This window comes from Coturnix japonica, chromosome 10 (genome assembly GCF_001577835.2).
Source record: "Coturnix japonica isolate 7356 chromosome 10, Coturnix japonica 2.1, whole genome shotgun sequence".
Taxonomy (NCBI): Eukaryota; Metazoa; Chordata; class Aves; order Galliformes; family Phasianidae; genus Coturnix; species Coturnix japonica.
The window spans coordinates 17116819-17138172 of NC_029525.1; the positions used below are offsets into that span (position 1 = coordinate 17116819).

General features: G+C 40.6%; 1 protein-coding gene across 9 annotated transcripts in view; it reads left to right on the forward strand.

Annotated features, from left to right (window-relative positions):
• Window positions 1–21354, forward strand: part of IQCH (IQ motif containing H) — a 62185-nt gene that overhangs the window by 13205 nt on the left and 27626 nt on the right. For 4 of the 9 annotated variants that reach the window (XR_004308531.1, XM_015873297.2, XM_015873302.1 and 1 more), the window contains 9 exons: window positions 1772–1888; window positions 6817–6928; window positions 7295–7423; window positions 8321–8532; window positions 9804–10322; window positions 10964–11030; window positions 15165–15248; window positions 17237–17412; window positions 20962–21234. Coding sequence is in view for 8 of the 9 variants with exons in the window: in XM_015873297.2 (XP_015728783.1) it covers window positions 1772–1888; window positions 6817–6928; window positions 7295–7423; window positions 8321–8532; window positions 9804–10322; window positions 10964–11030; window positions 15165–15248; window positions 17237–17412; window positions 20962–21234 (1689 nt within the window). In the remaining variant the exon portion in view is untranslated. Of the gene's footprint in view, window positions 1–1771; window positions 1889–4708; window positions 4728–6816; window positions 6929–7294; window positions 7424–8320; window positions 8533–9803; window positions 10323–10963; window positions 11031–15164; window positions 15249–17236; window positions 17413–20961; window positions 21235–21354 lie in introns of those variants that run through there. The other 5 variants (XM_015873300.2, XM_015873301.2, XM_015873298.2 and 2 more) reach the window with 5 other exon arrangements.

Consider the following 21354-nt stretch of genomic DNA (forward strand, 5'->3'; position numbering starts at 1 on the left):
GACTCCAGGTGAATATTCTCTCATCTCTAATAGAATTAAAGATGTAAATGAAACGTTGTTTCTGGAAGGCTCTGAAATGTGGAAGTGCCACCAATAGACCTGAAAAGCGGTGTGGTTACTCATAATGTATGTCATTTCAAAGACTGGTATAATGTAAGGAGGTTAGACTCTTTGAAACCATGCACCACTTGTGCATGGGTTTGCACAGCAAAATGCTCTCAGCTCTGAAACGTTTTCTGTGTTGAAGTATAACAGGATGTGAATCTTTAACTGCACTGATCACATCCACTTGTTCGGTATATTCCTGTGTACTCTGTGCTAATAATGGAGCTCAATAATTCTCATTCTCATGGAGCATTGTATCAGCACAATAATGTGGTTTGCACTGCTGTTCTCATCTGTTTCTTAAAACATGAAGGTGGCTCAAGGTAGTTTAAGTGTAAGACACTGGGGAAGGCAGACAGAAGGAGCTGTGACACCATCCTGCAGTTTGCCATAGGTTCCAGTCTCTGCTGTGACCTTTACTGGCTGTGTTATTGTTATTTGGTTTGAGTTTTGTCTTTTAAATTCTTTCCATTCTCGTTACACTGAGCAGAATCTGCCTCTGTCTGACTGGGGAATTTGCATCGTGAGTCACCTCCTGTTTTAATTGAGAAGATACTCAGATTTTCCCAATTCTTGTTTAATAGCACAAGCAGTTTCCTTTCCGTACAGTAGTGTTATAGTAATAAAATAAATACCACAAAATCACTGATGAGGTGCAAATTGAACTTTCTGTCTCTGTGCAGCCATGTGGGTAAAAGAGTAATTGGCTTGGATAATAACTTTTGTTCTTACAAATCCAGATCTAAATGAGTGTCTTGTGCAGATAAATAAATTTGCCAGGTTTTAGTGCTTACACAAAGTTCCTTTGTAGTTCAAATATACCTCCAACGACTCTTGCACTTTTTATGGCNTAAAATAAATACCACAAAATCACTGATGAGGTGCAAATTGAACTTTCTGTCTCTGTGCAGCCATGTGGGTAAAAGAGTAATTGGCTTGGATAATACATCTGCTTGTAATTACTACCAAAATAAAGGAATATATTGTGCAGATAAATAAATTTGCCAGGTTTTAGTGCTTACACAAAGTTCCTTTGTAGTTCAAATATACCTCCAACGACTCTTGCACTTTTTATGGCATTTTTTGCTTGTCAGGAAGTACAGTTTTCATAAATTACTTGTTATGATTAAACAACAGAAGTAGCAGCAGAGAATTCTCATCTATAAGTATCTTTAGTTGGATTTCACACAGTAAGGGGGCTTTTTGCATTCCCATACCCACACACTGGGGAACAAGCACACTAGTGGCAGGGCTCTGGCTGCTCTGAATAACTTCTAGTAAATCAGTTATTACAGCACAGCTCAATGGAATCAAGAGCTGACCTGTGTTAAGCAAGTCAGTGAAACATGATTGCCTTGTGCACTTAAAATGTTACTCAAAGATGTGCAAATCTGGGACTTTCAGAACACTACAGTGAAATTAACTGAACAAATTTGGGATATGTGCAAATAGTGGCTCGATGCCTCTCTAAGTTGTTGGTCTGATCAACATGCACTTCTCAACTGTCTGCCCAGCCCTATGGGGATAAGTGAGATAACAGCAATTTTTTAGACATCGTTTTGCAAACTTGCATCATTTTGTAACATCAGTCAGTTCCTGTTTGTAAATACTTATGGCCAACTGTTTTAAGACCTTGCACGTTCCATGTTTCCATTACATGTTCCAGAAGCAGCTGGAAATGAAGATTATGCTTGACCCAGAAAACATCAATAAGAAAGCTGTTTCAAAACAACAGAGCTGTGAGACCAGGCTGCCACGTATAACTAAGAAAAAACCTGCTCCTGTAAGTAACTTTTGTTGTCCCGTGGACTTGGACATGTTGGCTCTTCATCAGTGAAGTTAATACCAATCAGACCTAACTAGAAAACAATATACGTTGTAAGGGAAAGTATCTCATGGTTTTCTATTCGCTGACATTCACATGTAAAAAAGCCTTCTGAGTGACGATACCAGGGAAAACAAATGCGCAGCATAACAGTTATGGGTAGCAAAACCCTACTCCAGTGAAAGGGTAAATGTGTGTGATGAGTAACCATGGTAAGGTTAGGAAATGAAGAGAAACTTGTGGAGTTCAGGCTGTAACCCAAAGATCAAGGAAGGGTGGACTTGTGGTTGTTTATCCCATGGCTGTTTCTTTACAAGACAGAAGCACATCCTGATTTCAGATGCCAATAGGATCATTGTGAATGAGCCTAAAACGCTTGTGCTTTGCTTTGATGCTAGGTTCAAATGACACAGTTGTAAGCTGACACTTATAAAAAAGGATTTTTGAAAGCTATTGCCCAGACTAAGGGGCGATTAGTCTAACCCTGTGATATACAGTTAATTAGAGAACAGCATCATGGCTAATAGCTTTTTAGAACCACTCTAAAGCCCTCACAGAGAGGAATGTTGTGCTGCTGCTGAGTGCTGTGTGTTTTACTGCTCTCAATGAAACATATCAGAGAAAACTTCTTAATGTTGACTGAGATTACAAACAGTGTCAATTAGTCAGACCCTCTGATTCGCACTGACAGTTGCTGTTTGTGGTAGGGAGACTGGCTGAAAAAAGCAAGGAGGTATTTCCTGTCTGTCACGTATTCATTCTATAGCTTTCCTGAAGTAGAAGCTTTTAGATGTTTTTTAGATGTTTTTTCACTGTGTGACACGATCTATGTTCTGAAATGTTCTGCTTTCACTGGGGGTGCAATTTTGCAGTTAGATTTGCCAAGTCTACTACCAGGATAGTGAACAAAGGCATCTTTGTTAAGTGTGATGTGCACAAGCACTCAGCACAATGACAGCTGGAGATCACCAGTGGTAACTGAAATAAATCTTTGTGTAGTTGCAGGTCTAAAACTACATGGCCTTTAGTTTTGGGAAGCAAAAAACAGCACGAGGAATGAAGTTAGGTACTACCTACCTTCGTTTTGCTAATCAGCCATTAGAGGGCAATATTTGTACACACGCACAGGATCACACACACGTGCAGACACGTGAGGGTACCCATGTACCTGCTCTATGAATGTACATGAATTCAGTGATTATCACCCCCCAAAAATCAGTGGCAGAAGGATTCCCAGCAATGTGAATGAGAAATAAATCACTTCATTAACTGCATTCACTTTTTTCTCCAAGAGTTCTCAGCATCTGAGTTTTCAAGCAGACCTGAGCATTTTTACATGCAGTGCAGTGGCAGGCACGATGGCTTTGCTGTAACTGAATAGATCCAAATGGAGCACACAGGCTTTTTACTATCTTGCCATTTGAGTAGCTTGAAAAATGTCTTTGTCTTTTGTTGTACAGCGATGTAGAATGTTCTGACAGAAACTACAAGCCAAGAATTGAGCCATGACTGTTGCCCTTCTGTACTTTTTTGGATAGATAAGCACTAATGCTTCATCCTCTGTAGTTATCTTAAAATGAGCAATGTAATTCTGTTGGAAACACCGTGGTCAGACCGGGCATCGCTTTATTTTGTAGGCTATATATGGATAACATGAAAAAAGACGAGTAGGCAATAATTAAGTACATGCTCTTCCCATGAGGATCCAGCAAAACAAGCAGTAATCTGAACTGCAGCAAAAATAATTCTGGCTAACTGCTGCAATGTAGAAAAGATTCACAGCTATATGTTTCATTTCCATAGGACTGCTGTTCTTTTATAGAATTATACTGGCACTTTTTGGTCCCTGTTTTCATATAAATATATATTATGCTGTAAACTTAGGAACCTCTTAGTTTATTCATGAGTTAGAATTTAATATGGTGATGATTTCTAGCCTTTATGAGTTGCATCTTACATAGTGTGGCTGTAATGGTGATGGTAGTGATTCTGTTTTGTCGGTGGGTTTTTTTTTTAGCTAACTTATTTGAATGAAACCACTGGTTATATCCTCAGTTCTTTGCGTTGTGCTAGTCACTAAGGCTTCTCAGTGAGGGTCTGTTCATTTCCAGAACTATAAATTAAGGCAGAGCTCAGCATTTCTTTTCCTTTTAGGTTAATAGAAGTTTTAGGAGAAGACCAGGTCTCTTGGTTCTCAAACTTGGATTGTTCTAAACTCGTCTATCTGGCAATAATTGCAGTCAGAGCACGGTTTAGTGTTGGTAGCAGAATGAGACCTAAACAAATGGATGCTACATGACAGTAATTCAAAATAAGCTTTGTTGCATTTGTATGATGGTATGTAATCACAATAAGCAGCATAGCGGATTAATAAAATTGTCTTGTCACTAAAATTAAACAGGAAATAATTGGTGAGATGGAGTTAACTTAACAGATGAGTAAAGTCAGCATCCTTTCAACCTAGAAATGGGAATGTGAAGGTCAGCCCCATCTCAGATGACAAACGTAGAATGTTTTGTTGGTAAACAAATTAATCTTTTGAAAGGTCACCATTTGTTTTAAGGTTTTCTCCAGTTCTTGTCATCTGGAACTGGAGATTGACTGTCATTTTGGTAGGTAGGGGTGCAGCCGAAGCTGCTTCTGTACATATCAGCATTCCTCGACAAAACTCAGTGCCTGATTGTGATGCTATGGGCTGCTGGTTTACAGCTGTCTCCGGACAAGAATGGAGGGCCACCCCTGAATTCCAATAAGATGGTCCTGCATATTCTGCCTGGTGTAAGCTGGCCCTTTGCCCGTAAGTAAAATGTATCGTAGTTCAAGCCAGCAATTATCTTTCTTACTTCCTTCTGTGCTGCTTCTGTTCCCTTTTTCAAAAAACAGATGTGAGATGCACCAAAGTTCTCCATCTATTCTCTCTTGCACCTGCTAAGGCAGGATTTTGATGGAGGTGTATTTCTGGGAGAGCTAGCAGTAGGCCATCAAAGGAGCAAGGCTTGATTTTTCCAATAGCGTGGAAAATTAATGATTCAGAGACATCTCTAATTAGTTTAAGAGCTTAAAATAGGAAAGAATAATATGTAAAACCTGTTGCTAAAGATGCCCACTTACAGCATATTGAAGGTTATAGGTTGGGCCTTCCATTTAAATTGGGAGTTTATTCTATTTAGATAAAATGTGAGAGAAATACTTATTGATACCACAGTGTTACATCTTGTGGAAACTGTATTAATCATCAGGTAGGTAGAAGGCTCTCAAGTTGTGGGGTTCTCTAATATTTACTTAGAAAATCTCATTTATCTAATCTTCCTGGTTGATAAAGTATAGTTTTGAGGCATGCTACTAATCACCATGCCTTTGTATATAGTAGTAGATGATATTCTTTTCTAGGGGAAAGACATACAGGTATTCTCAAAAAAGAGTTGTTCTGGTTAAATATTGCTGTCTAGGTAAAAAAAAGGAAAAAAAAATAAATAGGGAACTAATCAGAAAATCCCTAAAGTGTGACAACAAGTGCCCCATTTACAATAAAGCCAAAAGAAAAAATCAAGTGGGAGAGGTTTATCCACAGGAGAAAAACGCTTTAGAAAGGGTAATGGAATTGTTTTTCTCATGTCCCAGGTTAATTACACTCAGAAGTGCTTGAAATGAAAACATAGATTTTCAGCACACTCTAAGCATATTATATAGCGTAAGCTTTACTCTGCAGTACAGATGAAGTGCTCCCTTCTAGTCCTATAAAACTGTACTTTAAAAGTACCCGTGATGAATGGGCAGGCTTTGTGCTGACTTGAGAAAAATGTACTTGCTGAATCATAACCTTCATACCACATTTCCCTAGAAGACATTATTCACACGGGAAGGTGTCTGAGATTCTGGTTGCCTCGTAGCACTGCGGGTGCATTTCAACTCTTCTGTGCTCAGGTTCTGACACAGAGAAAGCAGGTGAAGTGCCGACAGCTGAGGGCTCCAGGGGGTGGGACCTTTTGTTCCAGGATGTTTGGGGTCTGCCCACACTGCAAACATAACGGTGCTATTTAGGAGCAGCCAGCTCTTGAATTTATTTCAGGTGAACCTTTCACATCTCCATATGTTTATCTTTGTCTCCGTTGTCTAGTGTCAGTCTGACAAGAGCAAGCAATATCATTTTCTGCTGGTAGTAATTCACTGTCTTTAAGTGAGAGTTCTCGGTGATGTTACTTATCTGTCTGGAAGTTACGTGTGCTGAAGCTCTGATTCTCCTCTTTAGGAGCTGGGCACAACTTGCAATCCAGGCAGGAAGCGTGGATACTGAAAATGGCAGAGAACAGGGAAAAAAAATAAAGTAGGAAGTGTGAGCTGATAATGCAGAGTTTTTGTGTTTGTAGTACTGAAGTGGCAATATGCTCTTTTCCCCATGCAATGCTTGATATGCGCACTAATGATTGTAACAGTGAGATACGAGGTATCGCTGTCCCAGAGTGATGTGTGTCACTGCTTGACTTCCTGGCACTTAGAACCAGCAGGTTCCATATTTTGAAGTACTTCCCTTTCTTTCCAGTGTGATATTGGTGCACACATTTTGTATTGCGAAGACTGTTCTATCAGGAAGCACAACGCACTCATTAATGCTGAGAAAACTTCTTGCAATCCCTTTTTGAACTAATACACTGATTTTTGCATCGCAGAAATCACAAGGCAGCAATTGGATTTTATTAACTTCATTTTAAGTTGCTGTAGTAACGACAGAAAACATTACTGTAGCATAAGTAAAAGCAGTGCTTGCACTGTTCCATTATTAGGTCTTATTCAGAGCAAAAATTATATTTATTATTATATTGAGTAGAAAAACATCTTTGCAAATCCAGGACTTCACTTTGCTGAAAGAAGATTCTGTCTCTTCCCAGACACGTAGTCAGAAGGGAGGGAAGGGTGATACCACCAACCAGCTTCGGCTTTTGCCTGCCTCTCGTCGTGTGGACTCTGCCTTACCCCTGTTAGGAGGAGATATGAAGAAAGGTGAGTCACAGAAGCCCACCTGGGCACTGCTGCTGGGCACCAGCTGTATGCCACACAAGCCACGTGGTTTGCACTGTGGCTTATAAAAGTTAATTCTCATCCATTCTGCGTATTGAATTGCCATTGTGCAAGTGCATAACTCTTCCTCAGAATCAGCACCACTATATGTTCCATGTCTTCGTCAGCTTTCATAGGCAAAGCTTACATTCCTTGGATGTCCTTATTAAAAGATTACCTACCACTTTTCTAGTTTTGTTTGGAATTTAAAGGACTTGGCAGTGCCGTTGTTTAATTCTTTATGGTTACTGATTTTTCTTCCATAACTGGAACATGTATGAATTGCTCAGTGATGTCATATTCTTGTAGATATTCTGAGCCTAACTGAACGAAGGCTTATCCCTCCAGCAGCAAAGATAACTCTCCAGATACCTCCTGTGGTATCCAAAGCAGCTCCTCTCCATGAAGTCCACAGGCAGCGCAAGAAGTCAGCTGTAGGTGAGTACAGATGATTGATGACAACCAGCACTTGCATCTCCAGCTTCACGTTCAGGCCCTTGTTTTGCTTCTGAAGGAAGCAGCTGTCTAATGAGCTCCCAGTCAAATTCTTAAAAATAATGTTTGCATAAAGATACACACAAGGAGCATCTTGTCTTTCAATTGAACAGGAATCGGATTTCTTAAGCCCTGTGAGGATTTAGTCCCTGCTCATTTCTGAAAATCCTTGTAGGTTCTTACATTCATGTTTCAGATTCTAAGTACCTGAATCCAAGATGTGACCATCAGAGCTAAAGCCAACGATAGTGTAAATCACTGTAAACGTGCCTTACAGCATCTGACCAAGCCTCTATTTTGTCATAATGGCTCCTCATACCATGTTCTGGGTGATGGAATTCTGACCTATGTCTTCTAAACTGTTGTTGCTGCAGCTCCTTGTTGCATATGACAAACCTATCAGTGATAAGAAAATGAGCATGAGCAAAATGAAGAGTGTGCTTAGAAGCTGCCCCTATAAAGCTGGAAGTTCTCCTAGTGAAAGGGAGTAGTTGAAAAGCTCAAATACCATATGGAGTGCAAGTGCTAGTATTTTGATGTGACACGCCTGGGTATGCTGCATGCTGGCATTTTAGGAGCTCTTATAAATTAAAACTATGATATGTTTTCCTTAACATGATCTCAGTTTTTGTAATTACAACTTGTTTTAGCACGGTGAAACTTAAGGCTGGTCAGTGACATTCCTAAATGGGCTTTGGTGGTATATCCTGAATACTGCAGCCCACTTGGATGTGGGAGCAAACTGGAGCATGCCAGTATCTAATGGTGGAATATCAATTTGATGCTATTGTTGCACTTATTTAGCAATGAAACCCACGATGATTTATTTGTTTGGTACAGGAGAGGTTAGTAGTAAGGTGGAACCTGGGAGCACAGACACTTCCACCTTTCCAAGCTCAAAGGAAGCAGCTGGCAGCTCATCCTCCTCTAGCAAAGGTAACACTGCACCACTGCTACCCAGCAGCTCCCTGGATTCGACCAGAAAATCAAAGCCAGCACACGGATACCCGGCTCAACAGCTGCAGTGTGAGCTGCAGGCTCCACAGACACAGGTATTTAAACAGTGAGGTAAATGAATTTGTTATCCATGGTTGTGACATTGTCTTCAGTGGAGATGGTTCAGCAAGCAACTGTGAGTTACTCAATTAGTACAGGAGGCTTTGAACCAAACCCGGTAAATAACAAATATTGAAGTAAGTAGGAAATGCTTCCTATATTGCCAGTTTCTATTTTCTCGAGTTTGTGTGTGCATTTATTGAAATTTAGAAGATCAGTCTAGAAAAGACCTGATGAGGTTACCTAGACCTCCAGGCAGAGTTACCTGTGCTTGTAATGCCGCGGACAGATGTTCTCCTAACCTGTTCAGAAAACTTCCAGTGATAGCAGCTCCACAGTCTCCCTGGGCCATCTGTTCCAGTGCTTAACTAACTATCTTTACTGTTACAAAAGGAGTTTTTTAATGTCTCATCTAAATCTACCTCACTGCAGTTAAGCAAATGTAGTGTTACCCTTTATATAGAGAGGGAACTATAGGGGAGTTTGACCTTGAGTGCTTCACGTTTGCTGGCTGTTCTTAATCCCCATGCAAATCTTTCTTTTCTTTTTTTTTGGTTTTGTCTCTTTAAGCCTAATGATTGGGTTCCATTCCGCACTGTCTGACGTTTTGGACATTCGTTCTTTTAAGGAGGTCTTTATTGGCAAGCAAAGTTGAGAAATGCAAGTTAGTGTTATTAATGTAAATAAAAAGTAATCTCTAAATACAGTTTGAAAATAGTGCATTAGATTGAAAATCTCAACTAATGAGTTTCCAGCTGAAGTTGCCATAAAATGCAGTTCTGTTAAGATGCAAGAACATCTCTGTCTCAAGTTTTACCCTGGCTGAATTTACAGGCTGGATTGTTACCCATTCTCCTGAGATAAGTGGAGGTAATCTGATTCACTGTTGAGAATTGCTATTGCAATTACCATCTGATGTAGTCCAGTGAAGTGCTGTAGAGCTTCGTTTTTATATTTGATAAATGAAGCGTGGTTCCCATTTGCAATTAATGTATTTCAATAAAAATGCTGATACCCTTTCATGACACTTGAGGTCTTGATGTGATGGTGGTTTTTATGGTAAAGACGGGATAAACTTTGTGGCCGTGATGTATAAATCAATGTAAGGAGTGTTATTTCAGATGCATAAATTCCCATAGTTAAATGATGGCTGGTAATGCAGTTGTATGAGGTGACCACACGTTTGCAATCAATGGCAGTTACTCTCACTCTGCAGCTCTTCTCTTTTTGCAGCTCCCACAAATGCCTCCCACTTCTCTCCTTACAGGATCCATCCCCTGACTGCCACATTGCTGTTTACTACGGCGCTATAGACCAGACAGCCCCAGGCTTTCTGGCATTCAAACAGCGTTATTGTTTGTCCTGGGAGAGCATTGTCTGTTTTTTGGAACACACAGAGAAGCTTCTCAAGGACTACGCTGTGCCACTGGCCACAGTAAACTGTCAGAAGTTGGTGGAAGCAGCATCGGACTTTGTGCTCAACAAGAATCCCACCAAAGGTGACATCCTGTCAGTGATAAAGAATCGATCGGCTGTGGAAGAGATTTTAAATCGACCTGGCCAAAGATACAAAGGCCAAGGAGGTCCTGAAATGGCGGCTATAAAGATCCAGGCGATGTGGAGATGTTACCAGGCCAGGAGAGCCTACGTCCGATACAGGCGGCAGCAGTGGGCATCAGGTGTGATTGCCATTTCTTGGCTCCTGCATAATCACATGGCACGTGTGAAAAAGACCCTGAAGGAATCACGTCAGAGACACCTGGAGAATTTTTACATCAGGGCCAAGGTGTGCGGTGCTACCAGCTGTTACGGCAGCTCTTCTTTTCTAAACATCTCTTGCTTCAGTGATCACAATAAGCTGTTTCCATTTTTTTTCCCCTTTAACCATACACTTGTCCGAGCATCATATTTCATCCTTCATCAGCGATTCAGCCTTTGTGGCTGTAAAATCTGTTGCAGTGTTTCTATTGGAAATGTCCCTTCGCTTTGACTTCAGCGGTTCTGTCAGAAAATCAATGTTTTAACTGCATTACCTTAGCTCCCTATATATACCTTGTGGCACTTAATTTGCTGGAAAAAAAATCCCTCTCTTGTCTACATTCCTGTCACCACTTTGTCAGAAAGTATTTAAGTTTGCAGACAGCCTCTTAATTAGTGCTCACAATTTCATTTATGTTTGCTTTCTTTTTTTTTTTTTTTTTCATTCATATTCTGTTAATTAAGTGAGCAGCCTCTAATCTTCCCCTGCCAGTAGCTTCATGTAGCCACCTAATTAAATTAATTGGGGAAGATGTTTTAAGTATGTAATTAAATCAATTAATATAATTTATGCCTGGCTTAACTGTACAGTGGAAAAACAGCTGAAGTTTGACTAGATGAATCCACTACAGCTTCCTGTCACTGATCAATGCTCTTCTTGATTTTTAGCATCTGGCAGCCAACTGGAATCGCATCAGGACCTCCAGGAGGACTATTATCCATATCCCATCATTAGGTATAACACTTTTGCCTGCAAATCTATCAGCAACCTCTATTACCCACCACATTATGACTCCTTGATTGAGTTCAAGGAAGGCCCCTTGTTTTATTCAAATTGGTCTCGGCAGGAAAATGTTCTCGACATGATGAGAGTAATAACACAGGGCCTTCGCTCGAAACGGCGTTTAATTTGGGGATTAAGCAAATAAAGTCATTATGTGGGGGCCTCTATTCAGCGGAGAGGTGATTTGCTGTAATTTGCTTTCATCTGTATGAAATGAACTAAAAAGTTGTATTTTTCCCCCTGAAATAACAGATAATGTTTCCAGCCTCCTTTAATGATAGGAAAACGCGGGCCTGCGCGCGTTGTTGCTGTTGCAGCAATAAGCCAGGATATTGCTTGTACACTGTTTTTAATCAAATGTGCAGTCAAAATGATAAGCTACATTCTCTGAAATTATTTAGTTCTAATTACGAGCAGATGGGATGCTTTATTTGCACCTAGGGCGCCTGAGCAAAAGGAAATGCTGTGTGAACAAGAATAATTAAGAAGTTGAATAGTGTTTTTTGCGCTTAAATAATCTGCAGTTTCATGTTAATTAGCACTAATGTAATTATTTAATTACATTTATGAATTGGGGAGCTTAAAAGCTGTTTTCTGCTAAGCAATGGTGAAGTGTAGGTGTTTAGAAATTAAAGAATGCGATTTCTTGGGGATTTCTAACAGGCACGGATCATCTCTTCAGACACGGCATCGTGTTGAAATGCTTGAGATTTGATTTGTGTTTTGTATTTACGTTGCAAATTAATCGACCTGAGAGATTCAGGGTTTTGTAAAGTGAGTTGGTTACGGATGGGATTAATGCAGGCTGTAAATAAGTGTGAAGCTCTTGTTTTTTGGAGCCCAGGTAAGCTTTAATTCGATGATTCTGCCGACTGCGTTTAACGCAAACATACATTCGATGAACAATTATCTTTAATTACACCTTTGTCTTAAAGTCTCGCGTGAATATGCCAGGATGTGTCTGGGTCCTATCTGAGAGCAGGACCATTTAAGATTAGTTTGTATATCCCAGTGCTCTGAACTGGGTAAAAACGTGAAGGGATGCGTTAACACAGGAAAAAGCAAGTATTAATTTAGGTGCCTGAACTCAGAAGTAGCTGCGCTGTTGTATGGCAGATGCTGTCATAAGTTATATTAAAACTATCTTGGTTTGATCAAAACAGTTTAAGCTGAAACATGAATCAGAGTGCCCATGTTTCGCCAAATCGTATCATCCCGTGGAATTACGAAAGCTTTGAATGTATTTTAACCTCTTAAGTAAATTCTAGAGATGTGGGTAAAGCCCATCCCGTTTAGCACTGGTCTGGAGCACGGTCTTGACTCTGTAATGAGCTGCAGTCTGCTGTGAATGTGGGATACAAGTAGGGTACAAGTGGAACTTTAGCCTTAGTGAGAAAGTCAGCAGCAAAGGTAACCTGAATGTGGATGTTTTCTTAGAAAATCAGGAAACCTCTTAAAGGCAAGCTTGGAAAAATTAGGTTGTCCAGTGGAGGGATTTGAAGGTATTGTTTGAAAGAGTGATTCGTGCTTCTTTATGCTAAATTAATGTTTCTTCATGCTAAATTAATTGTTGTTTCTTCAAGCTCTATCAAATGTTGAGCCCAGTTACCCAGCCCTGTTGTTTGTTTTCTACTCTTTTCCGGTGATGCTTGTGCTCAGCCATATCTTGTTGTGTTTATTTGGAAACAGAAGTGACAAAATACCCTCAGCAACCATTCTTTTCTTTGCATTCCCATTAGGAAGGCTGCCTGGGTAAGCTTCTGGGAAGCTGGGCAATTGAAACAAGGACTGTTTGTTTCAGCTTAGGACTGAATGGCAGCTGACTTCAGCTGGGCTTTCTCTGTTGTTGTTTTTAGTTTCTAATGCTGAATCTGAATAATCACAAAATGGTGTCTGAGTTACAGACACCAAGAGGCATTGTTTGACCATATGCTGCTGTTGATGGTTTCTTGTCTTCAACCCAGTAGACCAAAAAGAGCCCCAAACTCTCCACACACGTTTCCCCAACTTTGGCGTTTGGGTCAAGTTAGAATCTGATCTTTCTTGTCATGCAAGTGGAATTCCAATAGACGCAGATAGAGTCCTAACTGAATTTCTCAGCAGTTTTCATTTTAAGAATAGTTTCAGACTTCCATTTCTGGAAACAATCCAGGAACAGGGACAGCAAAGGGCTTAAATTACACTGCTGTGAGGAACAAATGTTTCCATTTATTTCCCCAAAACAAAAACTTCTGACTTTAGTGCGGCTGAAAACAGAATATCAATTTCCTTGTGTAAGGATTGGTTAGCACTCTTGTCAGCTAGCGTAATGAAAAATGAGCTGTAGGCTTCTAATCAGATTTACTCCCACACTCTAATGGATGAATACACTTCTGCAATATTTGGGATTCGAATACTTTTTCTCTTTTAACTATTTTTAAATGATTGATGGTTTTTTTTTTGTACCCAAATAGCAGCACTTCATACAGCCTGCAGTACATGCAGCAGAGCTTTCCCATGTGATCCAGGAATAGTTTCTTTAAGCACTTTCAGCTGAGCAGCAGGTGCCCTGAGTGTAGGGAGGAAAGTTAAATGTTATTTATGACACCCATTCCAGGCTCTTGGAAGCACACGGGGCTGAGCCCTGGGTCCCTCCTTCTATTCCTTCCCCTTCAGTCATCAACCTGTGGTGGCTCAAACTGTCCCCTCCTCCACTCTGCTCCTTCTCTTTCCAAAGGTGGAGTTTGAAAAGTGTTGTGGATCCTTTGCTAAGGAAGGCATTCAAAGATGAGTGAGATTTATCAAGAAAATGGCAGTTATGGGCGTGAGGTCATGGCTGAGGTTGGAAGGGGAGGTGACAGCAGGCCCCTTGCCATTAATTCCTACACCAGTTCATTTAGTACTTCTATAACTCTCTGCACAACTTAGCCCTGCATAAATTGGGAGCAGTCACTGAAATCGCTGCACATTCACTATCGTAAAACTCACGCAGAGGAGGGAGGCCCTCCTTGTCCTTTGGGCGACACTAAACTGAGAAATGAAAGTTCCTGGTTTGTGCTTTGCGAGGCTGACCCTCCCTTGGTGGGGTGCCAAGGTGCTCTGATGCTCTGTGCAATGTGGCATCGTCACCTCACTCCAGAATGTCCATTACTTATATTAATTGTCCTTGAAGTAAAAAGAAAAAAAAACCAAAAAAACAGCGTTTCCATCTTCCAGAGGTAAAGCAATGAAATATTTGGCAAATTTTTGTCCAACGAAGCTTTTTGTGGCTGATGGTGAGCAGATATGTAGCAGCATTGTAAGGGTCTTGTTAAAGGATCAGTCAATTCTGTACAGCGAATACTGAGTGCTGGGCTGAATGTCCTTATTGATTTAATCACAGCTATTCCAACCAGCGACTCATACTGTGTTGCTGTGTGTTTGGATATTCGTACTGATTCACTCAGAAACAACTTAATTTTTAAATTACAGGATTAGAGATTATAGCCACAGTGGTCATGTCATTTGCAGCAGTCCTTTTGAATGCAAATATGCAATCAGTTGGAAGTCTGACCTCCAGATAGGTAATCCTAGCTCAGACAGGCTGCCTCTCATTCATCCTCTGCAACAAAGTGATCAGGTACCAGTGAGACACCTCCTTAATGAAGTGTTTTTGTTGCCTTTTATCTGTGTGAAATACAAAACGTGCGGCTCTACTGGGATTTTTGCTTAATGATGGTGTCATTTTTTGTTTTCACAGCATTAAAAAAAAAAATAAATCCGACAGCACAGAAGATTTGAGCAAAATACTCAGATGTGGCTGCACGTTTAAATGATAAAACTATATGGGTCTGCAGCATTTTGCTATTTACTTACAATCTCATCCCACAAAAGCATGGTGTTCCATCACAGAATCATAGGGTCACCAAGGTTGGAGAAGACCTCCAAGATCATTCAGTCCAACCATGATGCAATTACCGTGTTTAGGATTTGAAATGCTTACATTACAGCTTTTAAAATATGAATCTAGAGTAGCTGATATCTCATAAATAGGTGTCAGGGGGGTTTTGTGTGTGGTTTTTTTTTTCCATACATTCCAGTGGGGGTGACTTTGTATTTGTTTTCCAGGGTATTCCCAGTGCATCCGTCAGCATATTCCTGATCTTGCTCTTCAACAGAACTTGCAGCTGGGAAGGCTGTGTGACATCCTGGGTATGTTAAGAGCTGTCGGCTGCCCCTGTTGTGATTATCTGACCATACCTGTGTGCTAAAGAATGCCGGGTGAGGAATTTCCTCTTGTATTAATATTAAATACAGAGAATGTGCCAGCTCAGAAGCAATTGTGCTGTTTGCTCCTGTCCAAGTAATCCGTAAGAACATCAAACTGATCTTTTTCTGACTATGACAATGTAAAACAGCCTCATCCCACAAGGCATGCTGAGCACCACAGACAATCCAAACTACTCGGTGTTCTACAGAGTGAGGTAGCTGATCCTGCTAGAGTTCATTCAGGCTCACACGGAGAGAAAGATGTGCTAAAAAAGAGCAAGATCTTATTTAAACCAAATTTCTTTTAATTAGCAAATGAGGCAAGAGACATACATTAAAAGTTTTTCCCTAGAACGATGGTCCTCTCTTAAGCAAAGCAAATGTAGAGTATTATTTGTCAGTGACCAACTCCATTGGCTCCCTGGAATGACATACTTTACTTGATTCATATATATTTCAGTATCATTATTATTTTATAAATGCCATTTAATAAGTTGGTAACAAAAATACATTAGATCCAGAAATTTACAGTTGCCGAAAATAATAATATAATTGCTTTTATATATTATCTAGACACTAATATTGTTTTTCCACAGTACAGTTTTATTTTTTCAATTCTTTAACATAGGTTTTTTTTGGTATCTAAAATGATAGTTAGGAACTTAAAGGTACAAAGTCAGTGTGCTATATGAGCTGTCTTAACTAAAAATCTGCAAACAGGAAAATTGCTTCCATTGTAAAATGTAAGACAGACCATGAGTAAGATGCAAACTAGCTAATTATTAAGTGAATTATTAACTATCTCAGTGCTTTACCTGTGCCTTGCAAAAGAGCATTGACATGGTGGTGTTGTTTTTTCCATACAATACCAGAGGATCTCTGCTTGGTGTGACCTCTGTTAGCTAACCTGTCTCTGGAGCCCTACAGCATCTAAAGCAGACTTGAATTATCTCTTTATAGGGCAGCACAAAGAGTGGTAAAACGTCTTACAGCATGTTATTCACCAAATTCAAGGTGAATAAGGGATATACCATGTTCCTTCACAACGTAAGGTTCAGAGTTTGCTTACTCCGATCCTTGCATTGCTTCTGGTTCGATCCCACGTTGTGGCAGTTGTCCCCGGCACTTTCAGGCTCTTGTTTCTGTGCCCAGCAAAGACAATGAATGAGTTCCTGCTGATTTCAGCAGGAGTTGGAACAAAATCTAGGAGTGTTTTTTGGCATTATATTCCATTAGTTTTACAAGGCAATTAATCCATTAAGCCATCTATTAATGTTTCAGAAGAGCACAGTAGTTAAAATCTTCCTCCAAAATGGCATATATTTAAGACTTTCTGTGCACTCGGTGCCCTTCAGATTGAGTTGTTTTACATGCAAAAAAGTAGATTTCTGCAATGTGGTATTTAAGTAGCTAATCAACACACTGACCTGCTCAGCAATAGTTATTAATGGTATCCCACCACGAGCTCTTATATGGACAGGACAAGAAAAGGAACAGGCCGTGCAAAATCCAGGCAGTGTATGAAATTGTGATTTCATCAGCTTGCTCAACTTAATAGCTCAGTTTTATAATTTACTGAAGTTAATGGGATATATTTTTAAAGCGGTGCACAATTCCCATTGATGTTAATGTGAGCTGTGCAGACAAATCCCCCCGCCACTCCTTCAAAATTCTGCCCCCAATATGTTCTGCAGATTGAATTCTGGAAACTAGCTATTTCTTTGGCTTGCTGACCTGTCTTCAGAGAAATGCTGAAGCACAGAAAAAGCAGTTAAACCGCTAAGACTGGGGAATTAGAAAAATCTCGGGTTTATTTTCAGCGCTTTTTTAGCGAGGCTGTTTGTTAGCAAATGATCAGGAATCATCAGATTGCAGTTCTGAATAGAGCCTACCTTTCTCCCAGTAATGAGCACTGTGCCCCTTTGTTTTAGATGCCAACGTGGACGTCATCTACATCTGCCCCCTTCATCTGAGTGAGGAGTTACTGCAGTATTACAATAAACTCCTGGGTCTGCAGGCAGCTGTTAGATCTGGGAACCCTGAGGACATGAGTGACCTGCAGGACAGGTTCAAAATTCTCACCCCTGAAGCTATAAACAGCTTCCCTGTGAGTTTGTCTTCTAATTACTACAGCTTGAGGGATGCAGTAAAATTAAATTGGAAATTTTATAACTTGTAACGCTCTGGTACACATCAGTGAAATATTATTGCAAGTTTAAGGGCTTTACTGATTAGACTACTAGTTAGAGCACTGGAAATAAATATCCCGGTTTAGTTTATAGACTTAGTGGAGATCGTCCTATATCGGCTATTTGCAGACAACTGTCCATTCTTACCATATGCTTGGGACTGTGAACTTGATAGATTTATATCTGTAAGCAAATCAGAGCAATAAACCATTCTTATTGCTCAAACCTTCTTCCTGGGTAGCCCAGCATCCAACCATTCATGCATTAGTAGTGTTTCTTGCAATTAAATCCACTTCGGAAAGAATGGGACTTAGAGTTGTTGAGGTCGGTTAATACAGATATTACTCTTATACCTGGCAAGTCATTTTTAAACTCATGCACTGTGCCATGATGAAAAAAAACAGACCTTAGCTATTGTGCACTCCATAGAGCATTTCTTATGGTACTGCACTACAGTTGAAAGGAATTCTATGTTGTAAATATTAATTATACAGCGTGATTGCTAACGTTTGATATCTAGAAAATTCTGATACCTGTGTGTCTCCCATATCTGTGCTCTGAGTCCTGTTCCTGGTTTCAATTTGTATACATATTGATAACCCTTTTCTAGTTATTTTGTTGAACAAATACTGGTTGTCCCATATTTAGATCAAGATTAATCAGAACATAAATAAGCTTTCTACACATAGTAAATGTGTGAGCTTTTCCAATGTAGTTCTGTAGTAGCATAACACATGTATGTCTGAACCAACTTCTGCTGAAGCAGTTTGAAACCACCCTGGGAAAAGGTGCTCGTTACTTTTCATGGTATAACAAGGGAGCGTTGGGTCAGAGCTGCTGGCTGGTTTTGCAGCAGTTAAAGTGAGTTCTGTAGGTACGGATGTGTTTTGTTTTCTCTGAAGCTGGAGGAAAGCATTAAGTTGCCATTTGTGTTTTAAGGAGCTGGGCTTTCCTTTAGTACTCATCCGTCATCTGAATGCTGCTGTGATCTGCAATCTGTAATGTGCTGGGCCAGAATTTGACCCTTCACCTTGAGAAGTAATATTGTTTGGATGGTAAATCCTTGATAAATACCAGTGGTGTGTTTTGTTCTCTTTCAATTGCACTTTGGCTACTGTACCTTTCTTTTTTATTTTCCCCTCTGGACACCAGGCTATTTTTCCAGTACTAGTTACAAAATGCTGGAAGCTTTAAAAGAACCTTTGATGTGAAACATGCTAAAAGTATCATCTAAAGCACATCATATTATGGACAAACAATGTGCCGCTCAACATGGATGTGCTGACAGGAATGAAAAATGGCTTTAATGACCAATTTTGGTCACGGTGATTAGACTGAAGTAGTTCCAATATAAAGGCAGATCATTTTCAAGCACGCATCTCTTCTGTATGGCAGTTACTCTTCCAAATTTCTGCTGAAATATCCCAAACAAACTTATTTTCCAGATAAAGAGCAAACAACTCAGTTAGCATGATTTACTGGGAACTGTTTGCATGCTTTGATATAGGGAGCTAGCCTTAGTTTCAAGGGCTATATGGTTCTTTCACGGATATGGACTGCGCTCCCCGCCCGGGTCCTGAATGCTGAGAAGTAAATTAGTGCCATCGGTAACAATAGGCAATAGGTTGAGGTATACCCGTGGCTGTTCAGCACAGTGCACCTCTTTATATGCAAAGCCCTCAAACTACCTTATTTTCACCAAGCATGTGTTTCTTTCCATCCGCTGCCTAATGTGCCCTACAAATGTATCTCTTATGTGTAGAAGAATCTGTACTTGTAACTGCTGATAATCATCCACTGGTCTCATTGACCTTGGTGTATTCAGGAAGGAGACTGGGAGAAAGGGGTGTCCCTACACCTGCATCCTCGGGCAGATGCTGGCCATTAGACTGATCTCATGGGACTCTGTGCAGCCAGGAGCAGCGTGATACGCTCTGCTGCTTCTCGGCTAGCTGCAGATTCAAAATGGGGGAGAGGCGGTTTTGCCATCTTGGTGAAGCAGATGCCAAGTTCAGCTTCCTGGGGCTTGAGAAGTTTAAAAGTTTAAAGAGCTTTGCTTTGGTTAATCCACTAACCGTTATTCCATGCAGCATTGTGCTGGAATTCTGGGCAATACTCAGCTCTCCTGGCTTTTCCTGCTTTCACTCACACTGCTATGTATCACAGCAGCCATACCACTCTCAAAACAGAAATGAACCAGGTTTTACAGCCTGTTTCCTGCACTCCTTAATTAACTGTAAAATCCATTATTGAGAGACACAAAGCAAATCTCGTCCGTACATCACTGCATCTGCCCCAGGGAGCGAGTGACCGGGGATGGATATCGATCCTGTTCTCTGTGTGGCAGAGCTGCCACGGGACCGGCAGAAAGGGCCACCTCCATGCTTTTGTAGTGGTGCTCGAGATAAAGGAAACTGAATCAGAGCATTAAGGGTCTCTCTCTTTGCCCTTGTAATTGTGACTCCCCTTTTCCTAATAGAGTTTTGGAAAGTCTGTCATTTCCCCGCTCTCCTTGCAGTCGGTTTGGTGCCTTTACAGGCAGACTTGGACGTTTCTTGGAGCTCTGTGTTTGGTACAAGCAGGTGCTGGGCAGTTGTCAAAAGAGCTCTCCTTTTGTCTACTTCCAAGGGCTTTCGTGTCTCCTTTCCCACCATCAGCCCCACTTAAGTAGTGGAATCAGTATTTCTTCTCAAGTCCATGTAAAAGAATACCTCGGTCTTTGAAGGAACATAAACTGTGTTTCTCAGTCCCGGCAATCCCTTGCAAGGCTGCCTGATGAGGGATGTTTTCCTGGCAAGGGCCTCAATTAAATCAAATGTCATTGTAAAGAAGTTTTTCCTTTTTAAATTCCTCCCCAAAATTTGAAGCTTTTCTGCTTTAAACAACAAAAAAATACTTCTCTCCCTTTGAGCGCCCTGCGGTTGCATTTACAGTAGCTATCAGAACTACTGTATAACGTGAACGTGTATCCCCGGTAATAATTTAATGTGAGCAGTGAAAGCTTTAGTAAATCAAGATGTTTTACTCTCAGAGAGTTGCTTAAAACACTGCAGAACTGTATGGTGAAAGACGTTCTCTGCTATAGGGGTTTTTCTTCATTTTTGTATTGATTTTCAGGCGCTTTAGAGTTAAACGATGCCAGCAGTGTTGCTGAGATGAATCACTATTATCCAAAGGCCACCAGCCTCTCTGCCGACTGACAGAAGGATAATTCCGCATGGATCAAATAAATACAGATGTGTAGTAATTAGTTCTATTCCCAGTGAGCCCATTTCCAGCACACTAAAGATGTGCACGATTATGGAGCCTCACCCCAACAGCTTTTATCAATTTAAACTGCTAAGCTACAGGATAGGTCATAACCCAGCCTGCTATTAATAATGTATTTATTGTGTGTAACATTATAAATTAGGTCCATGGAATTGAAAAGAACACCTTTTAACAAGAATAATGTTATCTTTATACAGAAGCATCACATGTGCCTGGCCACCCAGCTGAAGTACAGTCCCAAGACAATCCAAAGAATAAAAATCCTCATCCAGAGCAGAGATGCCTACATTATCGGAGGGGTTCCCCACAAAGATGATTTAGCAGTGGCTGACATGTTAAATGTGCCGATATTGGGCTCAGTACCAGAGGTGGCTCATCTCTATAGTACCAAGTCTGGAAGTAAACAAATTTTTGCCAGTGCTGGTGTGCCAACCCCTCCTGGAGAATCTGACATCTACAGCCACGAGCAGGTAAGCAGGACGTGCTCTGGGTTGTGTCAGTATGCAGGCACCTATTTTCACTTGATGGGATGCAAGCTTTGTGCAATTGCCATGACTGTATTGATTAGAGCCTAAGTAGGTTTGATTAAA